Raw genomic sequence first — 17,366 nt, 5'->3', positions numbered from 1 at the left:
GAGTGGTATTTTTGTTGGACTAAAAAATCTGTATTTTAGATTTAGTCTAATTAGTAAGCTAAGCTGACAAAACTAGAGTAAATTAAAATTACATAGTAATAGCAAATAGATTGTAAATTTTTGTGACTGAAATTGAAATTCAGTTTTTAAATTTCATCAGCTCAAACTAATATAAATAATGATATATTAATGAAAGTAGTCTAAATGTTTTAAGCTTTTTGTTTTTTTTCAGATTGTTTTAGCAACAAATATTGCAGAGACGGGTATCACTATTCCAGATGTTGTATTTGTAATTGATACTGGAAGAACAAAAGAAAATAAGTAAGTTTAAATTTCCCAAATCAAAACATTTTTAACCTGGAAAGAGGCTGAGGCTCTTGAATTCTTGGGAGAAATCCTAAAATTATATAGCGAAAATCCTAAATGTCCTAGTTCTGTCCAAAGCAAAAGCCTTAGAGAAACTGTAAGAAACTTTAAAATATCTGAAAGTAAATGTCAGAATTTCATGTCATGGGTTTTCCCATAAGTAATGCCAGTATAGTGCGACTTTTAAAAAGTACTGAGAAAAATTTTTAAAACATAAATTTTTATAGATTTTTTATTTGTAAAATAAATTGTTTAACAAAAAACATTCTTTGTGTAATTTGGAAAAGAAACATGGCTTTTGGAGTAAGAGCTGAATTTAAATCCCTTGAGTAAGTAACATAACATATAACCTCTCTAATCATCAGTTTCCTCATTTGCAAATGAGTAAAATGAAAAATTTTTATTTTATTTTATTTTTTGAGATGGAGTCTTGCTCTGACACCCAGGCTGGAGTGCAGTGGCACAATCTCACTGCAGGCTCCACCTCCCTGTTTCAAGCAGTTCCCATCTCTGCCTTCTGAGTAGCTGGGATTACAGGCGCATGCCACCATACTCGGCTAATTTTTTTGTATTTTTAGTAGAGACAGGGTTTCACCATGTTGGCCAGGCTGGTCTTGAACTCCTGACCTCAGGCAGTCTGCCCGCCTCGGCCTCCCAAAGTGCTGGTATTACAGGTGTGAGCCACCTCACCCAGTCAAAATGAAAATTTCATAACTGAAAGTGCCTAGTTCAGTAACTGGAACCTAATAGGTTACTGTAACTGAATCGTCAACAAAAAGATTACTACTGTATAAATAATGTTTATATTGCATAAATAGGACAGACCACCTTTAGTAGTCTACTGTAACCTAGATACACTATCCCCTGTTTTAGGAAACCATAGCAATATTTGCAAGAGAGTACCGCTATTCAATAAAAAGTAGATTCTTGATTCTTTGAATTGTACCTCTAGAGAAAATGTTTTCAGGGTTTAACTGTATCGTGAACAGTATGTTGAATTGTAATGTTCACAGTAACACTTCTCAAAATATGTCAAAGAATTCTCGTTCCTTAATTAATAGATATTCTACTAAATTTTAAAAAGATTCTATGATCAGGTTAGTATGAGAAGGGATAAGTTAAAGAAGTTTTTTTCCTTTTGCCAGACTTTTAATTTGTAGTGTATTTAGTATGCAATGTTTACTAAATTATTTAAATATGAAGCATAATTTGAGAATTATTGGTCCAAATAATGGACTTTTTAAGCTTATATTTAACTTAGTTGTAACAGTCAAATCCAGCTTTTTCCAATTTTGACTTAAGTCAATTATCTGCATATTCTCTCCTAAAACATTTCTTCAGGTACCATGAAAGCAGTCAGATGAGTTCTTTGGTCGAGACGTTTGTCAGTAAAGCCAGTGCTTTGCAGCGCCAGGGAAGAGCTGGGCGGGTCAGAGATGGCTTCTGTTTCCGAATGTACACAAGAGAAAGGTATGGCATAGCACTGGAAATGTAAAACACATAAACCAGTACTGTGTGACATTTCTGATAATATGTATTTAGTATTTCTTTATTTTTCAGATTTGAAGGCTTTATGGAGTATTCTATTCCTGAAATCTTACGTGTACCTTTGGAGGAATTATGCCTTCATATTATGGTAATCTCAAGGGAACTCAGATGAATTTTGTCCTTCACCCCTTTCTAGAAAAGAAAAAAATGAACACCTAAACTTACCTTATATTGCTTTAGATTTTCAACTTTTTTACTCTTATTTAATATATGCCCTTATCCATCTTATTCTAAGTAAATCCACTGTGTTTTGGTTTTGCCAGACACTTACACTTTATAGATTATCAGCCTCATAACCTAGACTAGTAGTTCTCAACTGGGGGCACTGTTGCCTACCAGGGGACATTGGGCAATGTCAGGAGATATTTTTGGTTGTCATAATTGGACAGGGAGGGTAAATGGTATCTAGTAGGTAGAGATCTGGGATGCTCCTAAACATCTGACAGTTTACAGGGCAGCTCCCTAAAACAAAGAATTATCCAGCCCAAAATATCAGTAGTACTGAGATCAAGAAACCCTGACCTAAACAAAGGTCTTCTTTGACTGAAAGATCTATAATATCCTTCAATTCTTAGATTTTTGACTCTATCAAAATCCGGAATTAAGAAACTAAAAATGTGGAGTGGAAAATCTAATCCTTATTCCCTCCCCACCCCCCCACACACAAACGCTTATATACTCTTCCCCCCAACTCCTCTGCCCCCATTATAAAAAAAAAGTAACAGGATAGCCCTACTTACACATTTTACCCTCTTTGCTCAAAATTTTACTGAAGTCAAATTTAGTTCCAGTACCATCTCATTGGGTAGTGTTAATTCTTTGATTTCATACCAATTTTATTACTTTTTTAATCTGCAGAAATGTAATCTTGGTTCTCCTGAAGATTTCCTCTCCAAAGCCTTAGATCCTCCTCAGCTCCAAGTGATCAGCAATGCAATGAATTTACTCCGAAAAATTGGAGCTTGTGAATTAAATGACCCTAAACTGACTCCGTTGGGCCAACACCTTGCAGCTTTACCTGTGAATGTCAAGATTGGCAAGATGCTTATTTTTGGTGCCATATTTGGCTGCCTTGACCCAGTGGTAAGTCAAACAGTGCTGCTGCTTCTTCACTTTAAATATCCTTTGACCAGGAAATTACAAGTTTGGAAACAATTGTTAATTAAAAATTTTTTGGAGGCCGGGTCTGGCTCTGTCACCAGGCTGGAGTGCAGTGGCCAGATCTCAGCTCACTGGCTCCGCCTCCCGGGTTAGCCATTCTCCTGGCTCAGCCTCCCGGTAGCTGGGACTGCAAGCCCTTCCCTTCACCCAGCTAGTTTTTTGTATTTTAGTAGAGACTGAGGGGTTTCACCATGTTAGCCGGTTGGTCTGGTCTCTGACGCTGGTGATCTGCCCGTCTCGGCCTCCCCAAAGTGCTGGGGTGCAGGCTTGAGCCACGGCGCCCGGTGAGGGTTTTAACTAAATAGAATGTCTGTACTAACAATAAAACCGAGAGGGCCTGAATGCTGATAAGAATTTTTTTTTTTTTTTTTGAGACAGGGTCTGGCACTGTCGCCCAGGCTGGAGAGCAGTGGTGCAATCTAGGCTGACTGCAATCTCCGCCTCTGGGGTTCAAGCAATTCATGCCTCAGCCTCCCAAGTAGCTGGGATTACAGGCACGTGCCACCACACCTGGCTAATTTTTGTATTTTTAGTAGAGATGGGGTTTCATCATGTTGGCCAGGTTTATATTAATATAAGAATATTTTAATATAATATTTAAGTTTTTATATTTATATACTTGAAAATCTGTTCATCCATTTACTTAAGTGTACTGTAGGTACTATTTTGTGAGTGATTTTGACTTGTCTAAACTTTTGTTTTCAACCTGCTTGAAATATTTAATGGAATATGTAGTGGATGATTCTTAGGAAGCTTTGAACACTAGCGACTGAAAGGTAAAATTAAAAACTATTTTTCTTTCCTTTTTTGGGCTCTCTCTTTGAGCCAGTAATTAGCAGAGTTCTCTTTTCTCAAATTATCTCAGAATTAACAAATTCAAATCTGTCTGAGTCTCTGGACGCATATGCTTACTGTGCCATTCCAACTTTCCAACTTTATCAAGCTATGGCCCTTTCTGGGATTACCAATAAAGGCTATTTAAAAACAGAATGGAAGCCTGGGCAACATAGTGAGACCCTGATTCTGCAAAAAAAATTAAGATTAAAAAAATTGGCCAGGCATGGTGGTGTACCCCTGTAGACCCAGCTAGTCAGGAGGCTGAGGTGGGAGGATTGCTAGAGCCCCGGAGTAGGAGGGGGCAGTGAGCTGTGATTGGGCCACTGCACCCCAGGCTGGGTAACAGAACAAGACCCTGTCTGTAAAAAAATCCAGAAATAAAAACAAAATGAAGAAAATGTGACTTATTACTGTAGTCTCTCTCTGTTTAGTATTCGAAATAGATATTCACCAGAATTTTGTGAAGTTCACAAAATAACCTCTTCCATGATAGTTTATCTGAAAACCTACAACAACAAATGGATTGTTATGTCCAAATTATTTTTAAAGATCATGGCAGACTAAGAGTGGAAATTTGGCAGTCTTGGAGACAAGATAACTGAGTTAGGATTCCCAGATTGCCTCTAACTGTATGACAGACTGTAAATCATTTATATAAATGTTCAGTTTTTTTCCTCTGATTGTGGTGATAATTGCCTCCTTACCTCACAGAAAGGGTATAAAAGTAAAGGGATGTATTTTTGAAATTCCTTAAAATGGAACAAAAAATAACTTTAAAATGAAAATAAAAATTAGCTATAGTAGAACATAATAAAAGTATTGAAAATAAACAGGCAACTTAAAGGGTGATTGTTTTATGATTTGCTTTCTTTTATAAGTTAACTTTCACTGTATAGTTCTTTAATGATAAATTGTTTTGTCATTTATGGATAGGCAACACTAGCTGCAGTTATGACAGAGAAGTCTCCTTTTACCACACCAATTGGTCGAAAAGATGAAGCAGATCTTGCAAAATCAGCTTTGGCCATGGCGGATTCAGACCACCTGACAATCTACAATGCTTATCTAGGGTAAAAACATAATCTGGCCGTTATCAATAAGCCAATTACGTGAGGTTATTTACTTAAAAAAAATTACCTTTGACTCATTAAAATTGTACATCTGAGGTTTAAATTTATTTTTAGTTATTTCATCTGTCAAGGTATAATTATGTTAGAGAGTCATGTGTTTTATAATCCTTCTTAAAACTTAAGAATAATATATTTGGTATTATATGTATATTAACTCATTTAAAGTAACTTAATAATTTACTGTTAAACATAAACAGAAAATATCTGTTAATATTGTTAACATATCTGTTAATAAGTTAATATTCTTATATACAATTGGTAGCTGCTACAAGCAAGATCCCTCCCCTTTTTAAATTATAATTTAATTAAATCTTACTTTGGTTATTAGCTCTGAAAAACAGTTTGGAAAGAGAACATGGTGACCTTTATTCATTAATCGACATTTTATTTATCTAGATGGAAGAAAGCACGACAAGAAGGAGGTTATCGTTCTGAAATCACATATTGCCGGAGGAACTTTCTCAATAGAACATCACTGTTAACCCTAGAGGTAATTCTTAATATGGATCTCTCACTCAGAGTCATGGGTAACTATAAGTTTATTTTGGAAAAAAGAATGCCTAGGAAAATACTTGTCACATAGTAAGGGCTTAATAAAACATTTGTTGAATTAGTACATGTGTGATTGTACTTGACTTCTTTCTTCCAGCAAGTAACTTGTATGTATTACACAGTGATTTAAAATAGTATTTAATAATCATAGTATGGCTGGGCGCAGTGGCTCACACCTGTAATCCCAGCACTTTGGGAGGCCGAGGCAGGCATATCACGAGGTCAGGAGATTGAGACCATCCTGGCTAACACGGTGAAACCCCGTCTCTACTAAAATTACAAAAAAAAAAAAAAAATTGGCGCCTGTAGTCCCAGCTACTCAGGAGGCTGAGGCAGGAGAATGGGATGAACCGGGAGGCGGAGCTTGCAGTGAGCCCAGATCACACCACTGCACTCTAGCCTGGGTGACAGAGTGAGATTCTGTCTCAAAAAAAAATAATAATAATAATCATAGTATGTTCAAGAAATGATCAAAAAGGCTGGCTCATGCCTGTAATCCCAGTGCTTTGGGAGGCTGAAGCAGGAAGATGGCTTCAGGCCAGGAGTTTGAGACCAGCCTGAGCAACATAGTGAGAATGTGTCTCTACCAAAAATAAAAAAATGAAATGGGCATGGTAGCACATGCCTGTAGTCCCAGCTACTCAGGAGGCTGAGGTGGGAGGATTGCTTGAGCCCAGGAGTTCAAGGTTGCAGTGAGTTACAATTGTACCACTGTACCCTGAGTAACAGAGTGAGACCCTATCTCTTTTAAAAAAGAAAAGAAAAGATGCAACACGATTTCATAAACACTATCTTGGGAATTAGAAGTCTCAGTTTTTCACTTAAAAAAAAAAAAAAAAAGCTGGGCGTGGTAGCTCACACCTGTAATCCCAGCACTTTGGGAGGTGGAGGTGGGTGAATCACCTGAGATTGGGAGTTCAAAACCAGCCTGACCAGCATGGAGTAACCCTGTCTCTACTAAAAATACAAAATTAGCCAGGTGTGGTGGCACATGCCTGTAATCCCAGTACTCGGGAGGCTGAGGCACAAGAATCACTTGAACCAAGGAGATGGAGGTTGCAGTGATCCAAGATCGCACCATTGCACTCCAGCCTGGGCAACAAGAGCAAAACTCTGTCTGAAAAACAAAAACAAAAAACACAAGGACTGGGCATAGTGGCTCATGCCTGTAATCCAGCACTTTGGGAGGCCGAGGGGGGGTGGATCATGAGGTCAGGAGTTCAAGACCAGCCTGGCCAAGATGGTGAAACCCCATCTCTATTACAAATACAAAAATTTAGCCAGGTGTGCTTGTGGGCGCCTGTAATCCCAGATACTTGGGAGGCTGAGGCAGAGAATTGCTTGCACCCAGGAGGCAGAGGTTGCAATGAGCCGAGATCGTGCCACTGCACTCCAATCTGGGCGGCAGAGCGAGACTCCGTCTCAAAAAAAAGAAAAGGAAAAAAAACACACGCAAGTTGAAAGGAGATTAATCTATATTTCTTCTCAACTCTGAAATGTGGTTATTTTTCTTTAATTATGGAAAATTTCAAACATACATCAAATTGTATGGACATAATGAACTTTCATATACCCATTTCCCACTTTCATAATTATCAACCTGTGGTCAACATACTTGTACTCCTTTTATTCTACTATCTGCCCTCTAGATTTTGAAGCATATCCAAGGTATCAGATTTTTTTTAAACATTATCACACCTAAAAATACCCAATTCCTTAATACCATCAGATATACAGACAGTGTTTAAATATCCTCAGTTACCTCATTACTGGCTTTTTTTTACAGCTAGTTCAAAGGATGATCCAAACAAGGCCCACACTTTAAATTTGGTTGGTATGTTTTTTAATAAAGTCTCTTAACCTATCGTCACCCCTTTCTCAGTTTTTTCCTATTTGCCATTTATTTTTTGAAGAAATCAGATACATTGTCCTGTAGAGTTTCCTGCATTCTGGATATGGCTGATTGTATCCTTGTGGTATTATTTAACATATTCTTCTGTGTCCTGTATTTCCTATAAATGGGTGTTGAGAGTTTAATCCAATTCAGGTTCATCTTTGTTTTTTTTTCTTTTTTCTTTTTTTCGGAGCCATCTCCTTTTTGGTAACATTAAGATATATCAATGGGGCCAGCTAGATTCATCCATTACAAAATTCCCCACTGGCTTTTCATGTAAGGCTTTTAGCAGCCATTGATAAGACTCAGACCTATTGTTTCATTAGGGTCTGGATAAGGCTGATTATATCCTTGTGGTATTATTTAACATATTCTTCTGTGTCCTGTATTTCCTATAAATGGGTGTTATATCGAGAGAATTTAATCCAATTCAAGTTCATCTTTTTTTTTTTTTCTTTTTTCTTTTTTTTCGGAGTCATCTCCCTTTTTGTAACATTAAGATATATCAATGGAGCCAGCTAGATTCATCCATTACAAAATTCCCCACTGGCTTTTCATGCAATGCTTTTAGAAGCCATTGATAACACTCAGACCTATTGTTTCATTAGGGATGCAAATGATGGTATTATAGTTCTACTTGTTAGCTAGAATTATTTCATAAAGAACTACTTTTTCCTTATTAGTATTTGAATACCCTGAGGTACAGTTTATACAAGAAAATTAGGATAAATGCTTGTTTCCTTTTACCTAGCAGTTTTCATAATGAGTTGATTCCTAAGCATCTCCACAAGTAATCAGTGAATCTTGTTTTTTTTAAAAATTGTTACAAACTTATTGATTTAAATATATTTGATGTGTTTCAGTTCTCTACAGTTAATTTTTTAATACTCAAATTGTCCCCTCTTTAGGAAGTGAGAGCCCCTTTGGGTTGGCTGCTGAGTCCTTTTCATATAATCTTAGCAATCTTTGATGGCTCCCTTGCTTTTGGTATGGAAAGCTTCTCTAGTGTATTTTACGCTCCAGGCTTGGAATCAGTCGTGTTTCCAAAGAGCCCTGATTCCTCTTCGTGAAATTCTATTATATGTCCCTAAATATTGGCCAGCTATTTAGCTACAGCCTGGGATGGCTAGTTATGAAAAGGCATTCAAAGCATCATACTTAGTGACTGGTTGTGATCAACTTTATCAGTCTGTTCTTAGGAAGGGAAACCGATGGTTTAGCCTATTAGGTTGCTATTCAGGAACAAATTTATTTCTGGGAGGAGAGAGAGTAGAAGTGTAGTCAAAATGTAAAGACAGGTGAATGTGAAAAGCAGGGCTCCCCCACAAATACTGTCTTTTTATTTTTATTGATACGTATGTAAAAGGAAATAATGTTTAATACAGATAGGCTATAAAAGTTTTTGTTTTTGTTTTTGTTTTTTTTAAATAGATGGGGTCTTGCTGTGTTGACCAGGCTGGTTTTGAATTCCTGGTCTCAAGCGATCCTCCCATCTCAGTCTTCCAAAGTGCTAGGAAGGATTACAGGTGTGAGCCACCTCGCTTGGCCCAGATATGCTATAAAAGTATTCAGACAATAATGTATCTCTCACATAATCCCCCTATTCTATACTCATATTTTAAAAAGTAAAGGTTTTTTCCCATATTTGACACACTATTTTTTGTGATTAAAAAAAAAAAAAAACTGCTAGGATGACAGCAGAGACTTCTCTAAGTGGAATGAACTTTGTCCTTCTCGAAGCACATGAAGCACATGAAGAGCTAAATTGAAGAAATAGCCCCCTCTGGCCCCCTGACTGGGAACACGTAGAAATCCCAATCAGTTAGCCCAGAGGGGGCTATTTCTTCAATTTAGCCCCTTTTCCTTTATCTCCTCTCTACTTCTCCCGACCTTCAAATTGCTTTCCATCCCCTTTCTTCTGTGAGCCTTTTCTTCACCTCCCTGGGACTACAAAGTTTTAGATGTCTTCACTAACCCTGTGGTGTTATGGCAGCTGTCTGTTTGGTCTTTTCTCCCCAAGAATTAAAGTCCCTTAAGCCCCAAACTTAAAACATAAAGGATATCCTAAAGGTAAACATCACCTTTTAATTGCTTGTATCCTGTGTACTTTGAAAAACTGCCCATCCTTCCTGTGCTAGTTTTGCTGATCAGCACATATTAAAGGTAGAAAAATATTTTAGGCAACAATTTTAGATTAAATGAAGTTGCCATTAATAAACTTTTTCAAAGTTCTTTGAGAAATTAAGATAGATTTCCGGAAACAAATGAAGAAGTACTTGCAATCTAGAATCAAGATTTCTGTCAGTTCTTTCTCAATGCTGACCATCCTCATTAAGTAAAAATCTCCAGAGAAAAAGGAGAGCTACTATGGAAGTAAATGTAGCGAATGAAAATGTGTTTAGACACATTTTTCTTGCTCTCAAATTTTATACATTTTTATGTTTTGAGACATCTAAAGTCTTAGGGTGAAGAGAATAGCTGTTTCTAGTTGACTTTCCAGTATCTTTTTTTCTTCCTTAAGGTAATTTGGGCTATAGTTAGCTAAATAATCATTAGCATCCTGTCAATTTTTATAGGAAGCAGTAATATAAATTACAATGTTATTTGGAAATTTCTCTAATCAATTTGATTATTTCTGTTTTTAACATAAACCAATCTAGGATGTAAAGCAGGAGTTAATAAAGTTGGTTAAGGCAGCAGGATTTTCATCTTCCACAACTTCTACCAGCTGGGAAGGAAACAGAGCCTCACAGACCCTCTCATTCCAAGAAATTGCCCTTCTTAAAGCTGTACTGGTGGCTGGACTGTATGACAATGTGGGGAAGATAATCTATACAAAGTCAGTGGATGTTACAGAAAAATTGGCTTGCATTGTGGAGACGGCCCAAGGCAAAGCACAAGTACACCCATCCTCAGTAAATAGAGATTTGCAAACTCATGGATGGCTCTTATACCAGGAGAAGGTGAAGTACTCATTCCTAAATTCCAGTATTCAGAGCATTATTCTACAAGTCATTCATAACAAGTTAGGATGCCCTAACAGGTATTTTATTTGGTTCTCAAATTGAGCTATTCATTTTTGTTAATATTTGAAATCAAGATGCACATAGCTTTTCAAACAAAAGAATGCTTATTTTCTCTTCAAAAAAAAATTAGTAAGGTTTCTACTCTGCCCATCATCTTTTCTACTTGGAATAAAGACAGTAATAGCAAATTGATGTTGGTTGATAATGTGTCAATCTCCTGAGTATTTCATTAAAAGGTGCTGTCTCAGAAGGGGATAAAAGACAAGTTGTATGTGCTGTTTCCAAATAAGGGGAATATTGAATGGTGTAGTAGAACTGTGGATGATTTGCAAGTTTCGGTCAAGTATCATCTAAGATAATTTAATAACAAATATTTATAGATTACAACAAAAACAACCTTTTAAATTGGAGCTGCATGACCACTCCATTTTCTTATTTTTTAACATATGGTGAAGGTTAAGATGGCATTTTCTCTTCATATTTTGGGTTTTTGTTACCTGTCTCATTTATACATTTTTAAGGCAGTATGAGAAGAAAAGAGAACATAAAAAATTGAAACATAATTCTTCTCCCTTTACAAAGAGTGCCTCCGTTTTGTTTCTTGACCTTTAAAATAACAAAGATCCATAATTTCAAGCACTGGCTTGAATAACTCTCAACATTTATCAAACTTAAATGTAAAACATGAGAAATTACTGATTGACGCCCATAGCTGAATATTGGTCTAGAAACCAGAAACTGAAAGTTAATCATCATTTTAACATTAATTATTTAATATCATTAGCATTATAAAATTGCTTGTACCTAGTTTCCTTTATGTTCAACGTCTAACTCAGCCTTAGCAATAATATTTACAATGCCTTTTTATAGTATAAATGCACAGGTGGTAATAGTAATTACTATAAAATTGATAAATTATGCACATAATGAAAATGTAGCTTTACAGATACTCTTGGCTTAAAATGTAGAATAATAAATTGTAGAAAAATGCTTACTTGAAAAAGATAAATGACTTCCTTCTATTTTTATATTTTGAAATTATTTCCCCTCCTTTTTCCCATGTAGATAAGGTATGCCAGAGTGTATTTGAGAGAAACTACCCTAATAACCCCTTTTCCAGTTTTACTTTTTGGTGGTGATATAGAAGTTCAACACCGAGAACGTCTTCTTTCTATTGATGGCTGGATCTATTTTCAGGTACATAGTACAACTGATTTTATTGATTATTAAAAATGTTCAACTTCAGTACCATTGAGGTACATTTTTTAAATTTTATTGGAGTCTGCATAATGTCTTCTTATAATATGAGTTAAGTAGAATTGCTTATTTTATCTTGCCTCTGTGGTTTTGAAAATCAAATTATATTGGTATAACAAATTATATTTATTATTAATAACAATCCTAGCTTTCTATGTTGGGTACTTCAATAGTTAACTTTATATGGATTTTCCCAAATTAATAGCCTAACAGCCTTGTTAGGTAATTTCTATAGTTTCTTTTATATAGATAGAGACACTTAAACACAGTGAGAAATTAAATAATTTTCCCAAGATTTACATGGATTATTACTGAAAGAGCAAGAGTCAAATCTAGGACTATTTGATTCCCAAATTTATTCTCATTCCACTACATTGTGGAATAAAAAGGAATAAAAAGATCAAACAGATTTATAGTTTATTTCATACTGTTGAATTCTCTGGAAAAATCAGACCAACCTATGCTTATTTCTAACAATAAGTTTATCTGTTTCTCTGTACTCCCATCAAGATTGACCAGCTTAAACTAAACAAACCTGTTACATTGTTAGGTTATTCTATGACAGCCGTTTGTCTAGGACTGGAGAGGTGAATTTTAAGTGCAGCTGTACAATTATATGCACTTTGTGCAAAGAAATTGGGGTGGTGAAAATGTTTTATAACTGGATTGTGATGGTTGCACAACTCTATTAATTTACTGAAAGCTATTGAAATTAGTGAAAATGAGTGAATTTTTAGGGTAAGTTATATCTCAATAAAGCTGTATAAAAAAATTTCCCACCCCAGGCCAGGTGCCGTGGCTCATGCCTGTAATCCCAGCACTTTGGGAGGCAGAGGCAGGTGGATCATGAGGTCAGGAGTTAGAGACCAGCCTGACCAACATGGTGAAACCCTGTCTCTACTAAAAATACAAAAAATTAGCCAGTCATTATGGTGCGCACCTGTAATCCCAGCTACTTGGGAGGCTGAGGCAGGAGAATCGCTTGAACCTGGGAGGTGAAGGTTGCAGTGAGGCGAGATTTCGCCACTGCGCTTCAGCCTGGGCAACACAGACTCCATCTCAAAAAAAAAAAAAAAAAAAAATCTCCCCAAAACTGTAGTCTTAACTTCCACAGAGTTGATATAAATAGAGAAGAAAACAATTATTGGAATAATAGTTGCCTTATTTTGGGAAGAGTTACCAGATTTAATAAGGAAATTGAGAGGTTTGCATGCCTAGCTAGCAGAAATAATTTGTATTTTTCCCACTGTGTTTTCCATTAAAAGCAAGACGTGCTAAGGCATTGTAATATATGTTTGCCTCGATTTACTTAAACACATTGACACTCCCCTGGATTGACTTTGTCCATTTTTTTCATCTCCTCTTAACAGGCCCCTGTAAAGATAGCTGTCATTTTCAAGCAGCTGAGAGTTCTCATTGATTCTGTTTTAAGAAAAAAGCTTGAAAATCCAAAGATGTCCCTTGAAAGTAAGTGTTTGCTTATAATGTAAGTGAAAGACAGTATACACAAAAGTGTATGTGTACCTATGTATGTATGTGTATACATAGGTACATATTTAATTATAATTGGTTTTGGAGATTATTTTCCCTTTTGGGTCTATAGGGTTTAAATTCTGCAGACATCAAGGACTGATAGAGGATGAGGCAGCTACACAGGGAATCACAACATTAAGCTACAGATACCACAGACATAGGCCTTGCCCTTAAAGCACACAACAATGAGCAAAACATGGATGTATGTATGTATGTATATACATAGGTACACATACCTATGTATTAATGTGTGGAAAAACTTTCTTAAGAGGACAGGCATGGTGGCTCACGCCCATAATCCCAGCACTTTTGAGAGGCCAAGGCAGGTGGATCACCTGAAGTCAGGAGTTTGAGACCAGCCTGGCCAACATGGTGAAAACCTGTCTCTACTAAAAATACAAAATTAGCCGGGTATGGTGGCGAGTGCCTGTAATCCCAGCTACTCGGGAGGCTGAGGCACAAGAATCACTTGAACCTGAGAGGCATAGGTTGCAGTGAGCACCAAGATCATGCCATTGCACTCCAGCCTGGGCGACAAGAGCGAAACTCCATCTCAAAAAAAAAGAAAAAAAACTTTCTAAGAGAAAATCTGAAATATTCTAGAAATTATTTTTTTGTAACATTGGAGTATACTAAAGCATACTGAAGTTGTAAAAAATTCCATCTATTTTATGCCGAATTCCATCAAACTCAATTAGTGATTATTCACAACCTAATTATCCTCTTAAGGTTTAGTTTACTCCTGTCTCTTAAACTTCATTTCTAAACTTCTAGCCATTTCATAGAAAAAACGTTAATAAAACTGAGCATAGTAAACTTTGCTACTTATTAGCATTTTAGTAAACTGGTAACATAGCTATTTAAAAAAATAATAAGCCAAGCATGGTGTCATATGCCTGTAGTCCCAGCTACCCAGAAGGCTGAGGTGGGAAGATAGCTTGAGCTCAGGAGTTAAAGTCCAGCCTAGACAACATAGAGAGACTCTGTCTCTTAAAGAAATATATGTATGTATACACATACCCATATATGTATTTGTGTGTGTGTATATGATTTAGGGACTTTCTGTTAGGTTTGTTTCAGCATGATTTTTCCACCGTGTGTTTCTTTCAAATGCAGAGCTATTTCTCTGTATAAAATAAACACATTATCCTTCAACAGAAATCTGAAATGAGTCAGGCATGGTGACGCCTGCCTGTAATCCCACCACTTTGGGAGGCTGAGGCAGGAGGATCACTTGAAGACCAGCCTGGGTAACATAGGGAGATGTCATCTGTACAAACAATTTAAAAAAAAATTAGCCAGGCCTAGTGGCATGTACCTGTTGTCTCAGCTACTTGGGAGACTGAGGCGAGTATCTGCACTCCAGTCTGGGTGACAGAGCAAGACCCCGTATCAAAAAATAAGAGAGAGATCTGCAGTGGACACACCTGAGTTTGCAGTTTGCCCAGTGAAGTGTTTCTCAAACTTGCCAAATCATCAAAATCATCCTGGCAGTTGCAAAGAATACAAGGTCCAAAGACCTACCCTAGACATACTGATCTCTATGGGAGAGGTCTGTGGCTGTATTATTTTTAAAATCTTTTATTCTGTAACATTTCCCCTCTAAGGCTATCCCCTTTTTAAATGCAGTTAACTATTTTTAATAAACTGAGTTGTTTTTCTGGTAGCATGTCCCACATTTAATATTTGGTTAGTTACATACTCATGCTTTAACATGTTCCTGTATTTCCTATAAACTGGTAGTTATATTTGGAGGTATGATTAGAATAAGTTTTGAGAAAAATAATACTTTCTAGTTGGTGCTGTATTCTCTCCATTGCATCACATCAGGAAGCACTTAAATTTGGTTGTCCTTTTAATGTTAAGAATTGATCAGTGACTTCAGTATGATTGTACTGAACAAAGTATCCCCAGTTTATTCTCAAAATTATCCCCAGTTTATTCTCAAGTCAGGCAAGTTGGGGGAGCTCCTGATCTAGTTCTGCTACCCTGAAACCTCATACTCCTGTGGGTTTTTTTGTATAACTAAATATGAATGCATAAGCATTAAGATGTATTAATTTTCCTATATTGCTGGAAGCAGATCAGGTCTTAACATATTAAGACATATGGGCTCTTTTCTCAGGGGGCTTTGTGCATCACAACTTTGGCAATAAGAAAGAATTACATTTTATAAAGTATAGGTTGAACCTCAGCTTTTAATTAAGCAAAATGATTTTTGAAATGATATCAGTGTTCCGTTTGCCATAAGAGAGAGAGCAGAACTTACCGTTGGGTGTAGTGTATACCTTTGACTTGGGAGGAAGGAAGAAGTATGTTAGTGCTCTCTCTTGGGTTTATAACAAAAAGTTGGTAGAATGCCAAACATTTGAAAAAGAAGTAACTGAACTTACTCTCGTACTTTCTTTTACTGTCTCTTCCTCAATTTAAAAGTCGTGGTTCTTGGAGCCAGGTATGGTGGCTTGCACCTGTAATCCCAATTACTCAGAGGGCTGAGATGGGAAGATTGCTTGAGCCCAGGAGTTCAGAGCTGCAGTGAGCTATGATCACACCACTGCACTACAGCCTAGGCGAGAGTGAGACTCCATCTCTTAAAAAATAAAAAAGAAATATGTTCTTTCTAGACCTGCCATTGTTCCAACTTCAAACAAATGACCTGTCTTTTTCCTCTCCCTCCCACTTTTTTGTTGTTGTTTTTAATGCCACTGTAACCATTGCAACCATTGAAAGCCACACCTTTTTCTGAGTATCTGATGTAAATGTAGAATTTCAGTTTTGCAGCCCTGATAATTGTAACTTTCTAAAGAGTGGTTATGAGGTCCTTAGGAAGTCACAATTTCAGAGTAACTATTAAGTAGAAGCAGTTGTTAACAAAACCCCTTTAGCAAATAATGCAGCCTTGGTTGCTCTGTTTGTCAAATTAATTGGTATTTGATTCCTTTGTTGTGTAGAGTGGTCTGTCACTTCCCCATTGACACCTCTCCAAGAGCACTTCCCTGTTAGAATTTTTTGTTTCCTTTGGACTAAACATGGAGAAACTGATAACAGTTATTTCTTCCTTCCTTGCTTATACTTTGGAAATTCTGCCATACTCTGAAGAACACTGAATAGTCAGTAGAGCCTTCAGTATATTTCAGCCAAGTGAAAAAGTTGAGAAACTTACTTTCTTCAAGGAATTTTTATAGAATAAAATTTATAATTCCTTATAAAGAAGTAACAGCTCACGTCATATTATCTCTTTGGGGTTTAGCCTATACAAATGTTATCTTTTTTCAAAATGTTAACTTTTGTCAAAGTAGGTATGGCATAACCTACAGCAATAATTAAAATCTATGTGGGGCAAAAAATATTTATAGGCGTCTCTAGATTTATTACTGGTGTTAATTCTGTATTCTAATGTAAAAAATATTAGTGACGTATACTTCTTATTTACATGTATATACATTGGAAAATCAGACAATGTTGCATTTATTCGTGGCATTTTTTTTCTTCCACTCAGATGACAAGATTCTACAGATCATTACGGAATTGATAAAAACAGAGAATAATTGACGCTGAAATTCATGGTCAACTGCTTTAAAAATTAAGATGAAGATACAGTCATGAAATTATCTGAAAATGGATCATCACATTAAGTATTTCATTACTTAAAATGTTGGTACTAGCCATTAACTTAAAGGTGGTGGGGAAAAAAGCACATACTTTAAATATGTGTAATTTTCTAGTTCCTTTTTAATGATGATTATTCTGAATGTATTTGCCACTACATTTACAATAAATTCTTTGGTATCGTCCATGTTTTGCTCATCGTTGTGTGCTTTAAGGGCAAGACCTATGTCTGTGGTATCTGTAGCTTAATGTTGTGATTCCCTGTGTGGCTGCCTCCTCATCTATCAGTCCTTGATGTCTGCAGAATTTAAACCCTATAGACCCAGAAGGGAAAATAATCTCCAAAATCAATTATAATTAAATTTCCATGAAAAGGAACAACTTCAGAAGTCAGTTATTTAGTATTTGATACTAAATTTCAAAACCTAAATAAGTGCACTATTAATAGATTCC

General features: G+C 36.3%; 1 protein-coding gene across 3 annotated transcripts in view; it reads left to right on the top strand.

Moving 5' to 3' along the window:
• The window catches only part of DHX29 (DExH-box helicase 29), a 53,582-nt gene extending 36,484 nt beyond the window's left edge, over nucleotides 1-17,098 (top strand). For 2 of the 3 annotated variants that reach the window (XM_003899676.5, XM_009208416.4), the window contains 10 exons: nucleotides 233-321; nucleotides 1,708-1,836; nucleotides 1,927-2,002; nucleotides 2,773-2,997; nucleotides 4,846-4,982; nucleotides 5,439-5,532; nucleotides 10,149-10,451; nucleotides 11,580-11,711; nucleotides 13,142-13,238; nucleotides 16,804-17,098. In XM_003899676.5, the coding sequence (XP_003899725.2) occupies nucleotides 233-321; nucleotides 1,708-1,836; nucleotides 1,927-2,002; nucleotides 2,773-2,997; nucleotides 4,846-4,982; nucleotides 5,439-5,532; nucleotides 10,149-10,451; nucleotides 11,580-11,711; nucleotides 13,142-13,238; nucleotides 16,804-16,856 (1,335 nt within the window). In that variant the 3' untranslated portion in view covers nucleotides 16,857-17,098. Of the gene's footprint in view, nucleotides 1-232; nucleotides 322-1,707; nucleotides 1,837-1,926; nucleotides 2,003-2,772; nucleotides 2,998-4,845; nucleotides 4,983-5,438; nucleotides 5,533-10,148; nucleotides 10,532-11,579; nucleotides 11,712-13,141; nucleotides 13,239-16,803 lie in introns of all 3 variants that reach the window. The other variant, XR_002522548.2, reaches the window with a different exon arrangement.
• The last annotated feature ends 268 nt before the right edge of the window (nucleotides 17,099-17,366 follow it).

Source organism: Papio anubis, chromosome 5, assembly GCF_008728515.1.
Source record: "Papio anubis isolate 15944 chromosome 5, Panubis1.0, whole genome shotgun sequence".
Lineage (NCBI taxonomy): Eukaryota > Metazoa > Chordata > Mammalia > Primates > Cercopithecidae > Papio > Papio anubis.
This window is presented reverse-complemented; position numbering and strand designations above follow the sequence as displayed.